This window comes from Sorex fumeus, unplaced genomic scaffold (genome assembly GCF_029834395.1).
Source record: "Sorex fumeus unplaced genomic scaffold, SorFum_2.1 ptg000193l, whole genome shotgun sequence".
NCBI classification, from domain to species: Eukaryota; Metazoa; Chordata; class Mammalia; order Eulipotyphla; family Soricidae; genus Sorex; species Sorex fumeus.
Window position 1 is genome coordinate 730455 of NW_026606250.1, and position 16540 is coordinate 746994.

The window sequence follows — 16540 nt, forward strand, 5'->3', positions numbered from 1 at the left end:
GTGGGGTGGGGTGGGGTGGGTGCTGGGTCTCTCTGGCTTGGTCAGTGCCCGTTTTGCGTGCTCGCTCAGTCCCTGGCACTGTGTGGTCCCCGAGCACTGCTGGGAGTGACCCAGAGTGGTGCCCATGTGACCCCACCCCGAGAAGTCAGTGTTTTTCCAAAGTAGGTCTCACTATGTATTTTCACACACACTCTGCCTCCTATTTACACGTTAGATCGTTAGATGTTGACTAATGTGTTAACGTGTCGTAAAAGCGAGTCGAGACTCTCGGGGCTTGTTCTGTCCCCGGGGAGCGGAGAGGCGGCCCAGGGCACGTCCTGAGCCGGAACGACCACAGTGCCGGCGTCACTGGTCCCCGAGGGCCCGGCGGGCCCCCAGACAGCCTCCGTGACGACTGTGATGGGAAAGGAGCGATTCCAGCCAACACGGAACCAAGGCAGGCTGTTCGAGAATGTGCTTTTAGCAGACATTTATTTGCCTGAATGTCCCGCTTCCAGGAACTCACTGACAATGTGAGATGAAAACTTTGGTGTGTCTCTGACTAAAACGAGAGTCACCCATGAGTCTTTGACCCGGAGTTGATCACTGCAGCTATTTGTCTTACATGCGTTTTGTAAAGCGCACCGCTCAGTATTTGGTAATAAAGACACCATATTGGAGATATAATTACACATGCTGCCTTCAAGTGTAGCATCAGGCCTTGGCCGGTTTTCAGGACCATCACTTTCAAATGCAGTTTCCATGCTGGCTGGGGATTCTGCTGAAACTCTTGCCCACCTAGTGGCACGTTCCTCTTTCCACGAGACTGCGTGTGTGTGTTTGTGCGTGTGTATGTGCGTGTGTGTGCGTGTGTGCCTGTGCATGTGTGCATGTGTGCGTGTGTGTGTGTGTGTGTGTGTGTTCCATTCTTCGTATATGCCCCGGATTGTTTCTCGAGAAGGCCAAGTCTGTTGAAGAACACAGACACTTTTAGAACTCCCTCCACCTGGCGAGCTCCTGGGAGCCAGAAGCCTTGACCCTCTGTGTGGGGGCCGGTGGAATCAGTCGTGCAGATCTCTGCGATTCCAGCAGCACTATCGGCCCCCAAAGGGACAGGAAGTCATGCTCATTGCTTAATTTGCTTCTCTTGGGCGACTCATTGAACTTAGTTCTGTATTTTAAAATATTTTTCTACTTATTGCTTCCCCCCCCCCCCCCAAAGAGGCTGAATCTTTAGCAAACGGCCGGCTGCGTGTGAGGACGGCAGGCGTCCTTCAGAGCTGTCTTTCTGACCGGCTCTGTCAACCCGGGCCATTGGAATCTACCCCAGAGCTCAGCCTTGGACCCTGTTTCCTATTGATTTTGAAGCTGTTTTAAAATCCTTACCCTGTTTGGACAAGCGGATCATTCGTCCTCAATCGCTGCTATTTCTGTGAGGCTTCCATGCTGAACCTGCAGATGTCTTTTCTGGATTTTCTGACTGTGCTCTTCTTTTTATCACTTCTTTTAAAAAATTGATCAAGATCCTGTGGTTCACAGTACTGTTAACAATGGCTTCTCGTGCACGGGATTCCAACGCCAAACCCATCTCACTGTATGCACAACGGAATATAGGATTGTGTTTTTCTCTTTTTCTTTTCCATTTTTGGGCCGAACCCGGTGATGCTCAGGGGTTGCTCCTGGCAGAGCACGGAGACCATGTGGGATGCGGGGATTGAACCGGGGTTGGCAGTGCTGGGAGAGCCCGCCCCCTGGACTGTCGCTCTGCCCTGACACTGCCAGCCCTGCCCTGCCCCCTGGCTGGGCCCCGGGGTGCATAGTGGCACCAGAGAGAAAGTCGAGTCTTGTGGGTCACTCCTGTCTCACCTGAGACAGCCTCAGCCTCGCGTGGCTGTGGTCAGGAGGCCAGCCCTGCTGCCCTGGCCGGCCCAGCTCTGGGCCCCGGTGCCGGCCAGGGAGGTGTCCAGTGTTAGTGACCAGTGTTGGTGGCACCAGCGCCTTCCAGCCTCTGCCTCCTCTCTGTGTCGCCGAGAAGGCAGATTCCTCCGATTTCAAACCCAAACGTTAGGGTTTCCGTCTCCGTCTGCCCCTGTGTCTCCCGTCAACCACGGTGAGGTCGGAAACGGTGTTGGCGTGTCCTGGACCCCACAGCCGCCCGCCCCTCGCGAGGGCTTCTCGCTCTCGGCCTGGTCGCTGTCTTCGTGCTACCCCATTTCATCGCCCAGCCTTGCTGGCAGGTGGGCTGTGCCCCCCGTGCACCCCGTGCGGGGTCTCCCGGCCCTTGTGCAAAGTGCCCGTCCACATGGGAGGGAAGGTGGGTGTCCCCCATGCTCTGCGTGAGCGTCTGTTCTGTGTGCTCCGTGTGTGTGTTCCGTGTGCTCTGTGTGTGTGTGTGTTCCATGTGCTGTGTGTGTGCGTGTGTTCTTTGTGATCTGTGTGTGTGTTCCATGTGCTCTGTGTGTGTGTTCCGTGTGCTCTGTGTGTGTTCCGTGTGCTCTGTGTGTGCATGTGTTCCGTGTGCTGTGTGTGTGCGTGTGTTCTTTGTGCTCTGTGTGTGCGTGTGTTCCGTGTGCTCTGTGTATGTTCCTTGTGCTCTGTGTGTGTGTTCCGTGTGCTCTGTGTGTGTGCGTGTGTTTCGTGTGCTCTGTGTGTGCGTGTGCATGTGTTTCGTATGCTCTGCGTGTGTGTTCCCTGTGTTCTGTGTGTGCTTGCTCCTCTGTTTCAACCATTTTCTCCCAGTGGTGCTTTTAAGAGCCACTAACAGGTCCTTGGGAGGACACAGTTCCGGCTAGCGCAGGTCGCCGCTCGCCTGACGGGGAGAGTCCGCTCCACGCCAGCTCCCTACGCGCTTCCCACCAGGCGTTTCCTCGTTTGCTTCCCACACGTCTCACCTTGCTTTGGTGTGAGTAGGATCGAGGACAAGGTGGCATTTCCTGAGGGCCCGAGCCTGCGAGCAGGGACCCTGCGTCCTCTCCCTGCGTAGCGGGGCTGCCCTGCCTTCCTGGGAGGGGCATTTTACCCCGAGGGTCTGGTCTTGCAGGGTCTGTGGTGTGGACGCAGCCCATGCCCACCAGGGCCTCCCCCTTCCGCCCCGTGAGGCTGGAGACACCCAGACCTGTCTGTGGCTGATGGTAGCCGGTCCCCTGGGAAGGACGGGCATGTGGGGGCTGGTGTGGTCAGTGTTGGGGGGAGAGGAGGGATTGGGGAGGGGCCGGGTATTGGGGGAGGGGAGGTGTCTCTCCAGGACAGTCCTAGCTAGGGCTCGCTTCCCTGCAGTCCCTCTGGTCGAGCCCGTGCCGTGGGGCACTGGCCCAGGAATTGCCAAGCCACCGAGAGGCTCCTGCCCTGGCAGTGCCAGGTGGTGTCTCCCAGCGAGCAGCCCGGCCACTGGATGCTGGAGACGGGGGAGGGGCAGGAAGTGCCCCCGCGTTCCCTGCGTCCCCCCGCCTCACTCCGGTCCACTGCACAGGAAGGACTCAGGGTCACTCTTCACCCACTGGGTGCAAAGGAAGGGCAAGAGGGATTGCGGGGAAGCGAGCTCTAGTTAGGACTGGCCTGGAGAGACACCACGGGCTGACCTGGAACTGCATCGTGTGTGCTGAGGAGCCCTGGGCGCCCGGGGCAGCTGGAGAGGAGCCCCAGTGGTCCGCAAAGGGGCGCTGGAGCAGAGCGCTGAGCCAAGCCATGGGGAGGCAGGAATCGTGGAATCAGGGAGGCTCCCGGGACTGGCCCATGCCCAGCGCTGCCCCCTGGGCCGTGGCCGCCCTTCTGGTGGGCAGGGAGGAGGGCAGAGGCCGCCTGTCACGGTCCGCAGCCTCGGAGCCCAGCGCGTCTCGGTGGGTCTGCACGTCCGTGGCTCGCGGCTTCTCTCTGAGTTCTGGCTGCAGAGCTCCGTGGCCAGCAAGCGTCCTTGGTGAGGGTCCATCTTCCCGCGTGCACGGACACTGGGTTTGTGCCCTGGCATAGTCAACCCTGAAAATGTCTGGGGGTGCAAAGTTCTGTGTCCCCGGACCCCACCTGTCCTGCTTGTTCGCTCAAGTCTATTAATTTCCTTCTTCCTTCCTACGAGGCCGCTTTGTCCAGACGTGGCGGCGCCCCGTGCCGTCGTGGCTGGACACGAGTCTTCAGTCACAGGCTTCTTGAATGGGTCCTGGCTCCCTACAGGGGGTCGGAACTGTGCATGAGGGTTGCAGAAAATTTGGCAACGGAGAAAGAAGTCTGGACACACAAGGACCAAAGGCCCATCACAGAGAAGGGGGCCCTGCTCGCTCCACCTTCTTAGTTGGTGCTCCCAGGCGGGGGCCGCAGGCCGGGGGCCCCACTGCGATTCTCGCTCCACTTCGGCAGAATGGGCGTGGGAGATGGCGGACGAGGGGGGTCTCAGGGAAGGCAGCTCGACGTGTGCCCTGGCCACCACCCCGTCTCCCGCTGTCCGTCTGTCCTTTGGGATGTGTCCGTCCATCTGTCCTTTGGGGTGCGTCTGTTCATTTGTCCTTTGGGGTGTGTCTGTCTGTCTGTCCTTTGGGGCCCGTCCGTCCGTCTGTCCTTTGGGGTGCCGAGCCGCGCTTTGTCGGGGAAGGGGCTGCCTGGCGCAGGGGCACCGGCCGTCCCTGACTTGGAAAGTTGCAGGACACGTTGGCCCCTTCATTTGCAACCCACCGGTGTCCTGGGCGGCAGCTGGCGGGAGGGTGGCCTGGAGCCAGCGGCGCCGAAGGCTCGTCCGGGCCGTGCTGGTCCGCGCTGAGTCTTTCCGGCCAGTCGATCGTTCAGCGACTCCGGAAGGTGCGAGCGGGGCCCGTCTTTGAAGGCGCATGTGCTTGTCCGCGCACGCCTGGGTCCGGGTGGGCTGGAGGCCCCCCGCGCTGGGCACCCCCAAGGGACAGACGCTTCCCTCAAGCCTCGCTCAGACTCGCCGCTTCCCTGCCTGGGCAGAAATAACCTCCCGGAGCGGGGCTCCAAAGGCAGCTCCCCCAACCCTTCTGTTTCCTGCCAGAGCACTGTGGTAAGAGTCTGCTCCCCTCTGCAGACGGAGCACTGCAGCGAGCGGTGGGAGGGGGGGAGGAGGGAGAGAAGGAAGCGGGAGGGGCTGCGGGTTCTGCTTTGCTCCCCACTCTGACTGTCCGGCGGGGGCACAGCAGCTGGGGGCGAGGCAGCCCCCTGGACCCTCTCCTTCTCCCAGGGTGCCCGAGGACGGGGCCGGCAGGGGGGCTCAGAGCCCCCCAGTGAGAGCCGCCTGGAATCTTCCAGCAGCGAACTGAACTGTAGGGAGCCCTGCGGGGCACTCAGGAGCGCTGAGCATGCTGCCTGCTCAAGGAGGGGGGAGGGGAAGGGAGGAGGGGGAGGAGGGCGGGAGGGGAGGAGGGGGGAGGGGTTCCGGAGCAGAGAGGCAGCCCCTGACGCTGCTGGTCACGTGTGCGGTTCCCCAGGAGAAGTCCCTGTAAGAACGTCCCTGCCGGCGCGGTTCCCGGTTCCCACGCCTCGCACGCCGCCCCCTGGCGCCCTCCCTGGGAAATGCTGGCAGGCAGGCCAGCCTCCCATCTCTGCCATGGTTCCCCTGGGTGCCGGGCGAGCAGGGACGTACGATCCTGTTCCCCGGCACTGACGTCTGCCGGGGTCTCCCTCTGTACAAGCCCAGGGGTCACTCACGGCAGTGCCGGCCGCATCCTGCTTGGTATCTGGGCGGTGCCCGGGCAGACTCAAGTTCTCACGCCAGCAAGGCAGGTGCTTTGCCCTGAACCACAGCCCTGGGCCACCAGAGGGTGAAAATTATACCAGGGAGCGGGGGGTACAGATGGATGATGGAAGGAAGGAGAGAGGAAGAAAAGAAAGAGGAAGGAAGGAACGAGGAAGGAAGGAGAGAGGAAGGAAGAAAAGAGGAAGAAAGGAAAGCGGAAGGAAGGAGGCAGGCAGGCAGATGAATGGAGGATGGGAGGATGGAGGCATAGGTGGATGTGGATGGAGCGATAGATGGACGGCAGGACAGATGCATGGACATATGGACGCTGCATGTATGTATGGACAAGTGGGAGGACGAATGGATGGATTATTGACAGGCGGAGGGTTGGTGGGTGGGTGGTTGACAGAGGAACGACGGATAGGGGAGAGGGTGGATGGACGGATGGATGAACACATGGACAGAAGGTCGCACGGATGGAGAGGAAGGATGAGGGACGAAGGAAGGGTGGATCGGAGGATGGAGGATGGATAGAATGGGATGGTGGAGGGAAGGATGGATGGACATACGGACAGCGTGTGTCTGTATGGAAGAATGAATAGATGATGGATGAACAGGTGAAAGGATAAATGGAGGGATGGGGAGGGATAGTGGATGGTGGATGCTTGGATGCTGGATGGGGATGGGCGGAATACTGGGTGGAGAATAGACGGATAGAGGGAAGGATGGAAGGATGGATGGACGTACGGCTGCATGAATGGCGGGTGGTTGGTCTGGGCTGGTTTCTCCGGAGGATGACACATCCGCCTACTGTATACTCGGGTGTCTCATTCGGTGCCCGGGGTGGGGCTGTGAACTTTGGCGTCTACGCGGGTTCCTGGCTGTAGAGGTGGACAGGCAGGCCCCCGACTATGAGGGATGGGGACGGTGACGTGGGTGAGGCAAGGGTGGGTGCAGTTCCCGGGTCTCAGGCATCACGGGGCCGAACCCCCAGGCCAGTCGGGGTGTGGGAGGGCCCCTCCCCGCCGTCCTCAAGGCTGTGACAGGGCTGCGATGCGGGGGGCGGGGGGGGCAGACGGGCAGGACAGAGTTAATGTGAGCCCCTGAGGTGGGCTCCAGCCCTGGAGGTGATGAAAGATACCTCAGGGTGGGAGGGTGGCGGGAGAGCGGGAGGGCACAGGGGCACAGCCCGTGCGGTCACCACCTTTGGGGAGCCGGGGGAGGTGGCCAGGCTCAGGCGGGCCCTGGAGGGGGCCTAAGTGGAGGAGCTGGTGCCTGGGGGTCTCATAGCCTCAACGTCAGTGGGACGAGCCGACTGTACCCTGGGCTCTGGCCACTGGGGGCTCCAGCCCGTGTGTCCTCAGCGCCCAGGCGGCCTCCTCTGTGCTCACCCTACCCTGTGCTCTCCCCGTGCTCCCCACAGTGCTCCTCCCTGTGCTCCCCGGCGCTCCTCCCGTGCTCCCCTGGTGCTCCTCCTGTGAGCCCCCCCGGTGCTCATCCCCGTGCTTCCCCTGGTACTCTCCCCAGTGCTCCTCCCGTGCTCCTCCGTGCTCTCTCTGATGTTCCTCCCTGTGTTCCTCCAGTGCTCCTCCTCGTGCTCCCCTCGGTGCTCCCCCGGTGCTCCTCCCCATACTCCCTGATGCTCCTCCCCATGCTCCCCCTGGTGCTCCTCGGGACCCTCCAGGCTCCCCTTCTTGGGAGTGTGATCGTGGTCAGGACGTGCTTCTATGGCCGGATGACCTCTGGGGACCAGGCCCCCCCAAACAAAGCCCTACAGCAGCTTGTGTGGGGTCAGTTCTGGGGCTTCCCTGCGGATCCCTCTTGGCCTGGCCACGCAGCTCTGCTGCCCCCTGGCGTCCGTGGGAGGCCGCGCTCCACAGGGCTGCAGCACCGGGAGTGTGGATGCAGTCTGGGCTGGGGGCCATTTCCACACTTCCTGGCTCCCATCTTTGACCCAAAGGCTGGACATCCAGCTGGCCGGTCCACTGCAGCCCTCCTGAGCCCGTGAAATGCCTACTGGGCAGCCCGTGACGGCTCCCCCCTTTCCCAGCCTCTACTCCAACTAGAGTTATTCCAGAAGCTTCCACCAGAGCCCTCTGCTGCGGGGCGGGTGGAGAGTGTGGAAAATCTTCCGGCCCCACTGGGCACTGGGTGACCTCCTGGGGTCCCCCTGCGTCCTGAGGCCTCTTGCTAACCTGGGCCCACAGGCCTGGCAAGAGACCACAGCCCGGGCACTGGGACTCACCCTGTGTGGTCAGGCGTGCGGGGTCGCCGTGGGGCCGTGGGTGGTGGACACGATGTTGGGGGTGGGGTCCCAGGATGGCTTGGCAGAGGGGCGTTCCCGGACCCCGCAGCATGGCGGGCGCTGTCTGGTGGGCCGCTGCAGAGCCGGATGCCTGTGGGGTCCCCTCCCCGCTCCTGGCCCCTGCCACCACCCTGCCTCCCCCTACTCCCGTGGGCCGCGTGGAGCGGTCCTACCCATGGCAGTGTGTGTCCTGTTGGCCGCCCCGTGGCCCCGTGAGGGCTGCTGCTGTGGCTGAGGGCGGAGGCTGCGGTCTTGGGGCCCCTGGCGCGGCCTGTGAGGGGCTGAGGCCGGTGCTGAGCCCCGGGACGGCGAGGCGGGAGGGGGGCTGGGCGTGTGGAGCCTCGGCGAGGAGACGGGTTCTGGTCGTGTGGGGCCACTCAGGGCTTGGCATCTCCTTTGCAGATGAGATGGCGGAGACCCCCCCAGCACGCCCCGAGTATCTGGTCTCAGGGACCCGCACGCCCCCCGTGAGGAGGAACAAGTTGGCCTCGCTGGGTCGCATCTTCAAGCCCTGGAAGTGGAGGAAGAAGAAAAGTGAGAAGCTCAAGCAGACGACGTCCGGTGAGCGGCGGCGGGGGTGGCTGGGGGGACACGTGGCTGTCCCGTGGCTGGGTGACGCATGGCTGTCCACGGCTGGGAGGGGACACATGACTGTCCCGTGGCTGTCCAACATGCGGCTGTCCAGTGCCTGGGGGGACATGTGGCTGTCCCATGGCTGTCTGTGGCTGGGGGGGGCACATGACTGTCCCGTGGCTGTCCGACACGTGGCTGTCCCGTGGCTGGGGGATGGGGTGATGCCCCTGGGGACACTCACAGCTGCCCTGGGCTGCTGACCAAGTGTCCTGGAGGCCACCCTGGGTGCAGCTCTACCTTGGCAGTGGGCTCCGGGGCCCACCAGCTCTGGGCCGCCTGCACTCGGTCCCCCGCCCCCGCGTGCGCCTGGCCCATGGCCTGTGCCGTGCTGTGACCGCCGTCTGTCCATGTCCACAGCGCTGGAGAAGATGAGCAGCAGGCCGGGGCGTGAGGAGCTCATCCGGAAGGGGCTGCTGGAGATGATGGAGCAGGGTAGGGCGCGGCACGGGCGCGGGGACGCGGGGCACGGTCTTGGCATCCCCGGGGGTCTTCCCGGGTGCTGTGGTGGCGTTGAGTGGGGGGTCGGGCTCAGGGGCGCCGTGCGGCCGGGGGTGGCGGTGGGCGGGGAGCCCGGCCTGGGCTGACGGTGGCATCTCCCCGCAGAGGCCGACAGCAAGGCCTGCAACCCCGACGGGGCCCCCCCGGCCCCCCAGCAGGAGCCGCTCGGACCTCAGGACACACCGCCCGGGGAGACCGAGGCTGCCGGGCCAGAGCAGGCGTCCCCAGCTGCCCCACAGTGCCCTGAGGACCAAGGTACTGGCTGGGAGGGGACGGGCCGGGCTGCCGTGTACAGCTTCTCTGGGAGGGCGGGGGGGGGCCCTCTGGGGGGCCCCAAGACTGGCCACGCTGTGGGCACCCGGGGAGCTGTCCACCCGCTCCCTACAGTGGCTGGGGGTCAGCGGGGCAGTGTTGCTGGCCATGTGGCCATGGGGGCCGTCCCGTGAGCCTGCGCTTACGAGCCTGAGCCAGTGGAACAGAAACGGGTGCGAGTGCTGGACGGGATGGGCTGGGCTGGGCCGCAGCTGTGGGGGGTCTCGGGCTCATGCCAGTGTGGGAAGCACATGGTCTGCGGGTTCAGGTCCCAGACGGCTCCCCACGGGGGCTGGGCTGTTCACTGCTGGGTCTCTGGACACACTGACCACTGGGGCATCCTGGGACACCCCCTTGGGCCCCGGAAGAAATGGGGGTCACAGGTGACCCCAAGGGAGTGGCACGGAGGTGGATGCTGGCATCAGCCTGGCCTGGGGGGGACGTAGCTGTCCCCATGGCTGAGCTGTGTGGCCTTGGACAGGTCAGTCGACCTCTCTGAGCCTGGGTGCCCCCGAGTCCCCCTACCTGCCCTTGTTTCACTTCCTGTCCTGTCCCCGGCGTGTCCACCGTCTGTCCTGCACGGAAGCTGGGCGGTGCTTGGAGGCTGCAGCGCACCAGGTCTGGACCCTGGGTGCTGCGTGACTGAGCCCAGCACACAGCAGGGCACAGCCCCAGTGCTGGACCCAGGCGTGTCCTGCCAGGCCGGGGACGCACGTGGGCGAGGAGCGCCCCCTGCTGGCCAGAGCGGGGCGGCCTGTAAGACAGAAGCAGCCCAGGAGCTTGGGGACCCCGGGTCAGCCTCACTGCCCGTACCCCCAGCTCACCCCATCTCGCCCCTCTGCCTGGCTCCTGCCCGGCCCAGCAGGGCTGGGTCCCCAGTGTGGTCACTGTGGTCAGTGGTCAGGGGCCCCTCCCGTCATGGCCTGAGGCAGCCGGAGTCCCCCAAAGCCGCCCCCGCAGGTGTCCAGCCAGACCCGGGAGACGCTGCCTCAGAGGCCTCCTGAGGACCCCTGGGTGTGGCTGGACAGTGTGGGCGACTATGGGGTGGACAGCGGGGGGGGGGGACAGGGGCACTGGGAGAGGCTGCTCTGAGGCGCCCAGTCTCACGGGAGAGAGCCCGACCCTGAGCATCAGGCGGGTCAGGGGCCCCTGGGGAAGCCGAGTGGGAGATCAGGAAAGGTCAAGGGTCAGCCAAGGTGAGACTAAGCCTGGGGCTGGTGGGAGGGGCGGAGTGTGACAGGCCCCGAGGCCTGAGGGGTCAGCTGGGTCACCTCCTTCTGCCCGGCTGACCCCAGGACCTTCCCAGGGACCCTCAGGTCTCATGCAGCGTGGGAGGAGCCTCACTCTGGGGTCCCCTGGGGGCCCCCACCGTGCGACCCGGTGGCTGAGGCGGGACCCTCACCAGTCGCCCCCTAGCACAGTGTCCGGCCCTGGGGTCCTCTGGGGGCCAAGCTCGGAGCCCTGTGCTGGGAGGAGGGTGACCCACCCACATCCCCATGTCATACCCACCCGCCTCTGCTGAGTCTGGGGGCCCTCGGGTTTGTGGGAGCCCCCGGTCACCCCATTCGCACTAACGTTTTTGATTTTTGTTTGTTTTTTAATTTGGGGGCCAGACCTGGTGAAGCTCAGGGGTTCCTCCTGGCTCTGCACTCGGGAGTTACTCCTGGCGGTGCTCGGAGGCTCTCTGGGCTGCCGGGGAGTGAAGGGTCAAACCCGGGTTGCCAGTGTGCGACGCAGACGCCCCCCCTCGCTGCCCTGTCACCGCAGCCCCCCATGTCTGCACCAACATGAGTCTCCCACCAAGAGGCAGCGGGCAGAGACGTCTCTCCCCGGAAGAGAGCAGGAGGCGGGGGGAAGGGGTGATGCATGGTGGGATTTGAGCTGCGTGAAGGGAAAGGATGGGGTAGCCTGAGAGCTTTAGGGGTCTGGGCTGGTGTGGGAGGGCTGGGCCCCTGCAGATGCCCACTCCCTCCAGGGGTCTCAGCCTGGAGGTGGGGGTCTCAGCCTGGGGATGGGGGTCTCAGCCTGGAGACGGGGGTCTCACCCTGGGGATGGGGGTTTTAGCCCGGGGATGGTGGGCTCAGCCCGGGGATGGGGTGGCTGTGTCTGAATGTCTGCCCCAAAATTGTCACCAGCATGCAGCACTCCCATGAGTGCTCCCCCGGGCACTGGTGGGTAAACCGAGGCGGGAGATGAGGCGGCCCAGCAGGGTCCCGAGCACGCGCAGGGCAGCCCCGCGGGCTGGACCCTCCAAGTTCTCTGACCCTCGTCTTGTCTCTGACGCAGCCGTGGACCCGTCATCCGTGCCAGTGGCGTCCCCGGGCGATGCCGACGCCGAGAGCCCCGTGTCCACCGCGGACGAGCCCTCAGAAGCCTTAGCGGGGCCCGATGCCCCGGCCAGTCCTGGGGGGCAGCTCCCTAGCCCCCCGCTGCTGCCCACGCCACCGCCCAAGGCAGGCGCCAAAGCGGGGAAGCCGCTCTCAGGTGAGCTCCCGTGGGGGCTGGGCTCTGCGCGCTGGGGTCCACAGGGTCTGGGCCTCCGACCCTCAGGACACTCCCCCATATCATGGGCCCGAGGGCAGGACCGGGGGCCGGCCAGGCCTGGCCAGGGCCCCCAAGTCCCGGGTGCGGCCATCACTACCCAAGGCTCGGCATCGGGGCCATCCCTTGGCCGTGTCAGGACACAGTCTCGGAAGATGGTTCCAGACCCAGTTCCAGGCCCTGGGAGGAGACCCCGACGCCCTGCTCAGCTCGGGACCCCTGTGCCCCACCCCCCTGCTCTCCTGCAGGGACATTCCTCCTCCACTCACTGCCCAGAGCCCCCCCCCCCCCCATCACAGCATCTTCAGGACCAGCCCCCGGCCCAGCTGCCGTGGGGGTCAGTGCCACTCCCCAAGCCCAGGGCCACTGGAGGCCAGGGTGGGCGCTTACTTGGATTTTTTCTTTCGGCCCCAGACCACATTTAGTGGCTCACCTTAGAGGACGTGTGCTTCCGCGTGTGGCCACTAGGCGGCAGCAGGGGGCCAGGCTCCTGCGGGCTTTCAGGGTCGGCCTGGTGGTCTCTGGCTGAGCCCAGGACCCCCAGTCCTGCAGGTCCCTGAGGACCAGCCATGTCGGCAGGTCCGACGTTGTTTGCTTAAAGCCTCGTCACGTGTTGCCAAGATCCTAAGTATTAGCTCCTGGAGTCTGGGTGCGGCCGGGGGTCCTCCTGGGGTCCCTCCTGGGTCATGCACAGCCAGGCAGCTCCTGAGGCCTCGTCCACTCTCCACTTTGGCCAGCAAGGCCTGTGACCCGCCTGGTCTGTGGCCTGGCCTGGGGTAGCAAGCAGCCCGTGCAGGGTGGGGGGATGTGGTTTCTAGGTGCTTCTCTTGCCCGCACGGCAGAGCCTGGCAAGCTCCCCGTGACGTATTTGATGTGCCAGAGACAGTAACAACAAAGTCTCCAATGGAGACGTTACTGGGCCCCCTCGAGCGAATCGACGATCAACGGGGGGGGCCTTTACTTTACTTACTTAATTACTCTCTGCTGAGCCTCAGTTTCCTGACCCGTGGGACACTGTCCCCATGCAGGACTGCGGAGACCCCGTGGTGCCCCAGCCAGGCCCTCTGTGTCCACTGCAGGTCTGCAGCCAGAGGCCCTGGGCACAGACCTCAGGGGCATCCTGGGTGACTCTGCTTCCCACCCCCCCGCAGTGCTCAGCCCCCCCTCCCTCAGGCTGTGCTCTGGGGGCCTTGTGGAGCGGGGGGGGGGGGGTCCGAGCTTCCTCAGAGGCCTTGCAGGGCCAGGGGGTCCCGAGCTTCCTCAGGGGGCACTGCAGGGCGTGTCTGTGGATGCAGCCGGCACCTGGTACACACAGTGGGGAGCAGAACCTGCCAGCCCAGACTGGGGGTCTGGGGAATCCCGCCGGGGACTGGGACAGGCCTGGGCAGGGGTGGATGCTGTGCTCTGTGCCCGGTGCCGTGTCCAGGAGCGCCCACTGCCACGTCCCGGGTCCCCAGAGAGGCGCGTCCCCAGGAAGCTGTGTCTGGGTGTGGGGGGGGGGGTTGCCTTCCCCGGTGGGGGCCACAGGGCTGTCGGGGGCACCTCCGGTGGCCGGGAGAGGGGCAGCAGGGGCTCCTGGGCAGGTGTCTGGCCCTCACCTCCTGCCCGTGCCCCTGCACTCCAGGCCCGGCCGTGCCCTTCCATGTGGCCCAGCTGTCCAGCCCCTCGGGGTCCCCGAGCCTCCCCGCCGTGCACTGCCCACGGCCCCCGAGCCGCGTCATCGAGGAGCTGCACCGGGCGCTGGCCACCAAGCACTGTCAGGGCAGGTGAGCGGGACATGGAGCCGCGGCTGGGGGCGTGGGGGGGCAGGGCCAGGGCAGGGTGCGGGCGCAGGGGTGTGTCGGGGGGTGGGGAGGAGTCCGGGGAGGGGGTGCGGGAGTGAGGGGTGCGGGGGTGTGGTGGGAAGGTGAGGGCTTACGGGACACGCGTGCATATGAGTCTGTGGGGGTTCGGGTGTGCATGGGGTGTGCAGGTGTGGGGGGGGTTGTGATGCTGTGTTTGGGGGTGTGCAGGTGTGTGTGGGGGTGTGGGAGGTGTGCGGTGTGTGTTGAGTGGTGTGTGTGCATTGTGTGTTGTGTGGGTGCGTGGGGTTATCTGTGGCTGCATGAGGTGTGTGTGGTGTGTGGTTGTGCCCCTGGCCCCGCCCCTCGCTGTCCCCAGGTTCTGGGGCCTTCGCTGCTCTCGCCCGGCCCCCTTTCCCCCGGGAGGCCCCTCTGACCCTGCCTCCAGGTCCGCTGTCCTGGTCCTGTGGAGGGACCACGGGGAGGGGACGGGCGTGTTTGGACCCGCCTCGCTGCCCGAGCTCAGGGGCACCAGAACCGCCCGCGGCACCCTTGGGTGGGGGAGGGCCGAGCTGGGCCCCTGGGGGAGGGGGCGGCCGCACTCACCTGAGCTGCCCTGTCCAGCTTTCAGGGACGGGAAGGCAAAGGGTCCCCGAAGAAGCGCCTGGACGCACGTCTGTCCCGGACACCAAGCATGGAGCAGGCCAAGGAGCAGAGCTGCAGCCCCGACGGGGCGGCCGGCAGCCGGCAGGAGTCGGAGGAGGACAAGGAGAACTTGCTGGGCAGGCCCGAGCTGCGGGACGACGACCTGCTGCTCTACCAGGACCCCGAGGTGCTCGACGACTCGGTCATCGCCGGTGAGGGCGCGGAGAGTGGCGGGGAGGGTCGAGGCCCGGAGGCGTGTCTGGATCGCATCTGCCCAGGACTCGTGGGGTCACTTGGCCCCAGCCCCGCCGCACCCCTGGTGTCCAGGGCGGGGCGGTCGTCCGCGGTGGCCCCTGTGTGCCCAGTGGGCGCAGCACCTCCCCCAGGCCCCGGATCCCAGGCCAAGGTGACACAGACGCCCGGGAGGTGGCAGGGCCTCAGCAGCGTGAGGGCTCCCGAGGCTCCCAGGGACACCTCGAGGCTCCTGGGGCCGGGGGTGGGGGGAGGAAAGCCAGAGCGGATCCGGTTCCTTCATGCGTGTGTGTGTGTGTGTGGGGGGGGGGGGGGGTGTGGCCATGGATCCGCCTAGTTTATCAGTATCTCTGGTTTCCGGGTCACACCAGGGATGCTCAGGGCTTCCTCCTGGTGGTGCTCAGGGACCCTGTGGGATGTCCGGGTCCAACCCAGGTGGCCGCATGCCCGGCCAGGCCCTCCCCGCGGTGCTGTTGCTCCAGCCCTGAATTTCCGAGCCTTCCTGGGGCCACACTCCCAGGGGCCAGGCTGCCCAGCCGGCCTTCCCATGCCAGGTGCCCCGCTGGGCCGTGGTTCCGCCTGGTGGAATGGAGCCCCCTCCCCCCCACGCTCCCTCCCCGGCCCGCCAGACCCTTTAAGAAGCGGTTTCACTGCTGCCTCGAGTGTCGAGTGTCGGGCCTGGACAGAGCCAGAGCCTGGGGTGGTGGGGGTGGTCCCAGGTCTGCAGAGACCCCGGTTTGTCCGGGAGAGAGCAGTGACCCGGGGCCTCCGGGAAAGCCCTGGTGGCCACTGAGTGTGCGACCTCACTCTGCCCTCACTGGGGCTCAGGCGCGATGGACGCTCCCGAGAAGGTGTCCAGGTGTCCTCAGCAGTGAGACCCCCGCCCTGTCCCCCCCTCCCTCGGGGCAGCTGGAGCAGCACCAGTGGCCGGCTGCAGCCTCTGCCTGAAATGCAGTAACCTGAGCTGCAGCTGCCCACCATGGGCACGAGGTGGGCCGCTGGGATGCAGGTGCTCCCTTCTATTGTTCGTGTGTGTGAGTGTGTGTCTGTATGTGTGTGTTGTGAGCGTGTGTGTGAATGTGTGATTGTGTGTCTGTGTGAATGTGTGTGAGTGTGTGTCTCTATGAGTGTGTGTTTATGTGAGTGTGTATGTGTTGTGAGTGTGTGTCAGTGTGTGTTTGGATGAGTGTGGGTGTATGTGAGTGTGTTCGTGTGTGTCTGCGTGTGTTTGTGTAAGTGTGAGTATATGTATGAGCATTTCAGTGTGTATGTGAGAGTGTGAGTATGTGAATGTATGTGTGAATTTGTGAGTGTATGTGAGTGTGTATGTCAGTATGTGTATGCGAGTGTGTGAGAGTGTCTGTGAGTGTGTGAGTCTGTGTGTGTATGTGAGTGAGTGTGTGTGTGAGTGTGTGTGAGTGTGTGTGAGTGTGTGAGTGTGTGTGTCTGTGAATGAGTCTGTGTGTGTCTGTGTGTGAGTCTGATTTTGTGAGTGTGTGAGTGTGTGAACGTGTGTGTCTGTGAGTGAGTCTGTGTGTTATGTGTGTCTGTGTGTGAGTGTGATTTTGTGTGTGTGTCTGTGTATGTGAGTGTGTGAGTGTGTGTGAGCGTGTGTGTATGTGAGTCTGTGAGTGAGTGTGTCTGTGTATGTGAGTGTGTGAGTATGTGAGTGTGAGCGTGTGTTCTGTGAGTGTGTGTATGTAGTGTATCTGTGTGTGTGTGAGTGTGTAAGTGTCTGGGTGTGTGAGTGTGTCTGTGTGTGAGTGTGTCTGTGTGTGTAGTAGGGGGTCCCAGCAGTGCTCCGGGACCGGGGGGCCACTCCTAGGTTTCTGGGCTCCTCTCGGACCCGCCCCCTCGGAGCCGTCTCCCTGGGACAGCGAGTGTCGGTGAGGGACCGCGAGGGCCTCCCCTGCCCCGGGT

The 16540-nt window shown here is 64.4% G+C and overlaps 1 protein-coding gene across 1 annotated transcript in view; it reads left to right on the forward strand.

Moving 5' to 3' along the window:
* The window catches only part of PHACTR3 (phosphatase and actin regulator 3), an 80464-nt gene that overhangs the window by 43099 nt on the left and 20825 nt on the right, over positions 1-16540 (forward strand). Inside the window, exons 2-7 of the mRNA XM_056108127.1 lie at positions 8361-8519; positions 8949-9023; positions 9195-9344; positions 11688-11885; positions 13567-13708; positions 14348-14580. Of these exons, the coding sequence (XP_055964102.1) occupies positions 8361-8519; positions 8949-9023; positions 9195-9344; positions 11688-11885; positions 13567-13708; positions 14348-14580 (957 nt within the window). The remainder of the gene's footprint in view (positions 1-8360; positions 8520-8948; positions 9024-9194; positions 9345-11687; positions 11886-13566; positions 13709-14347; positions 14581-16540) is intronic.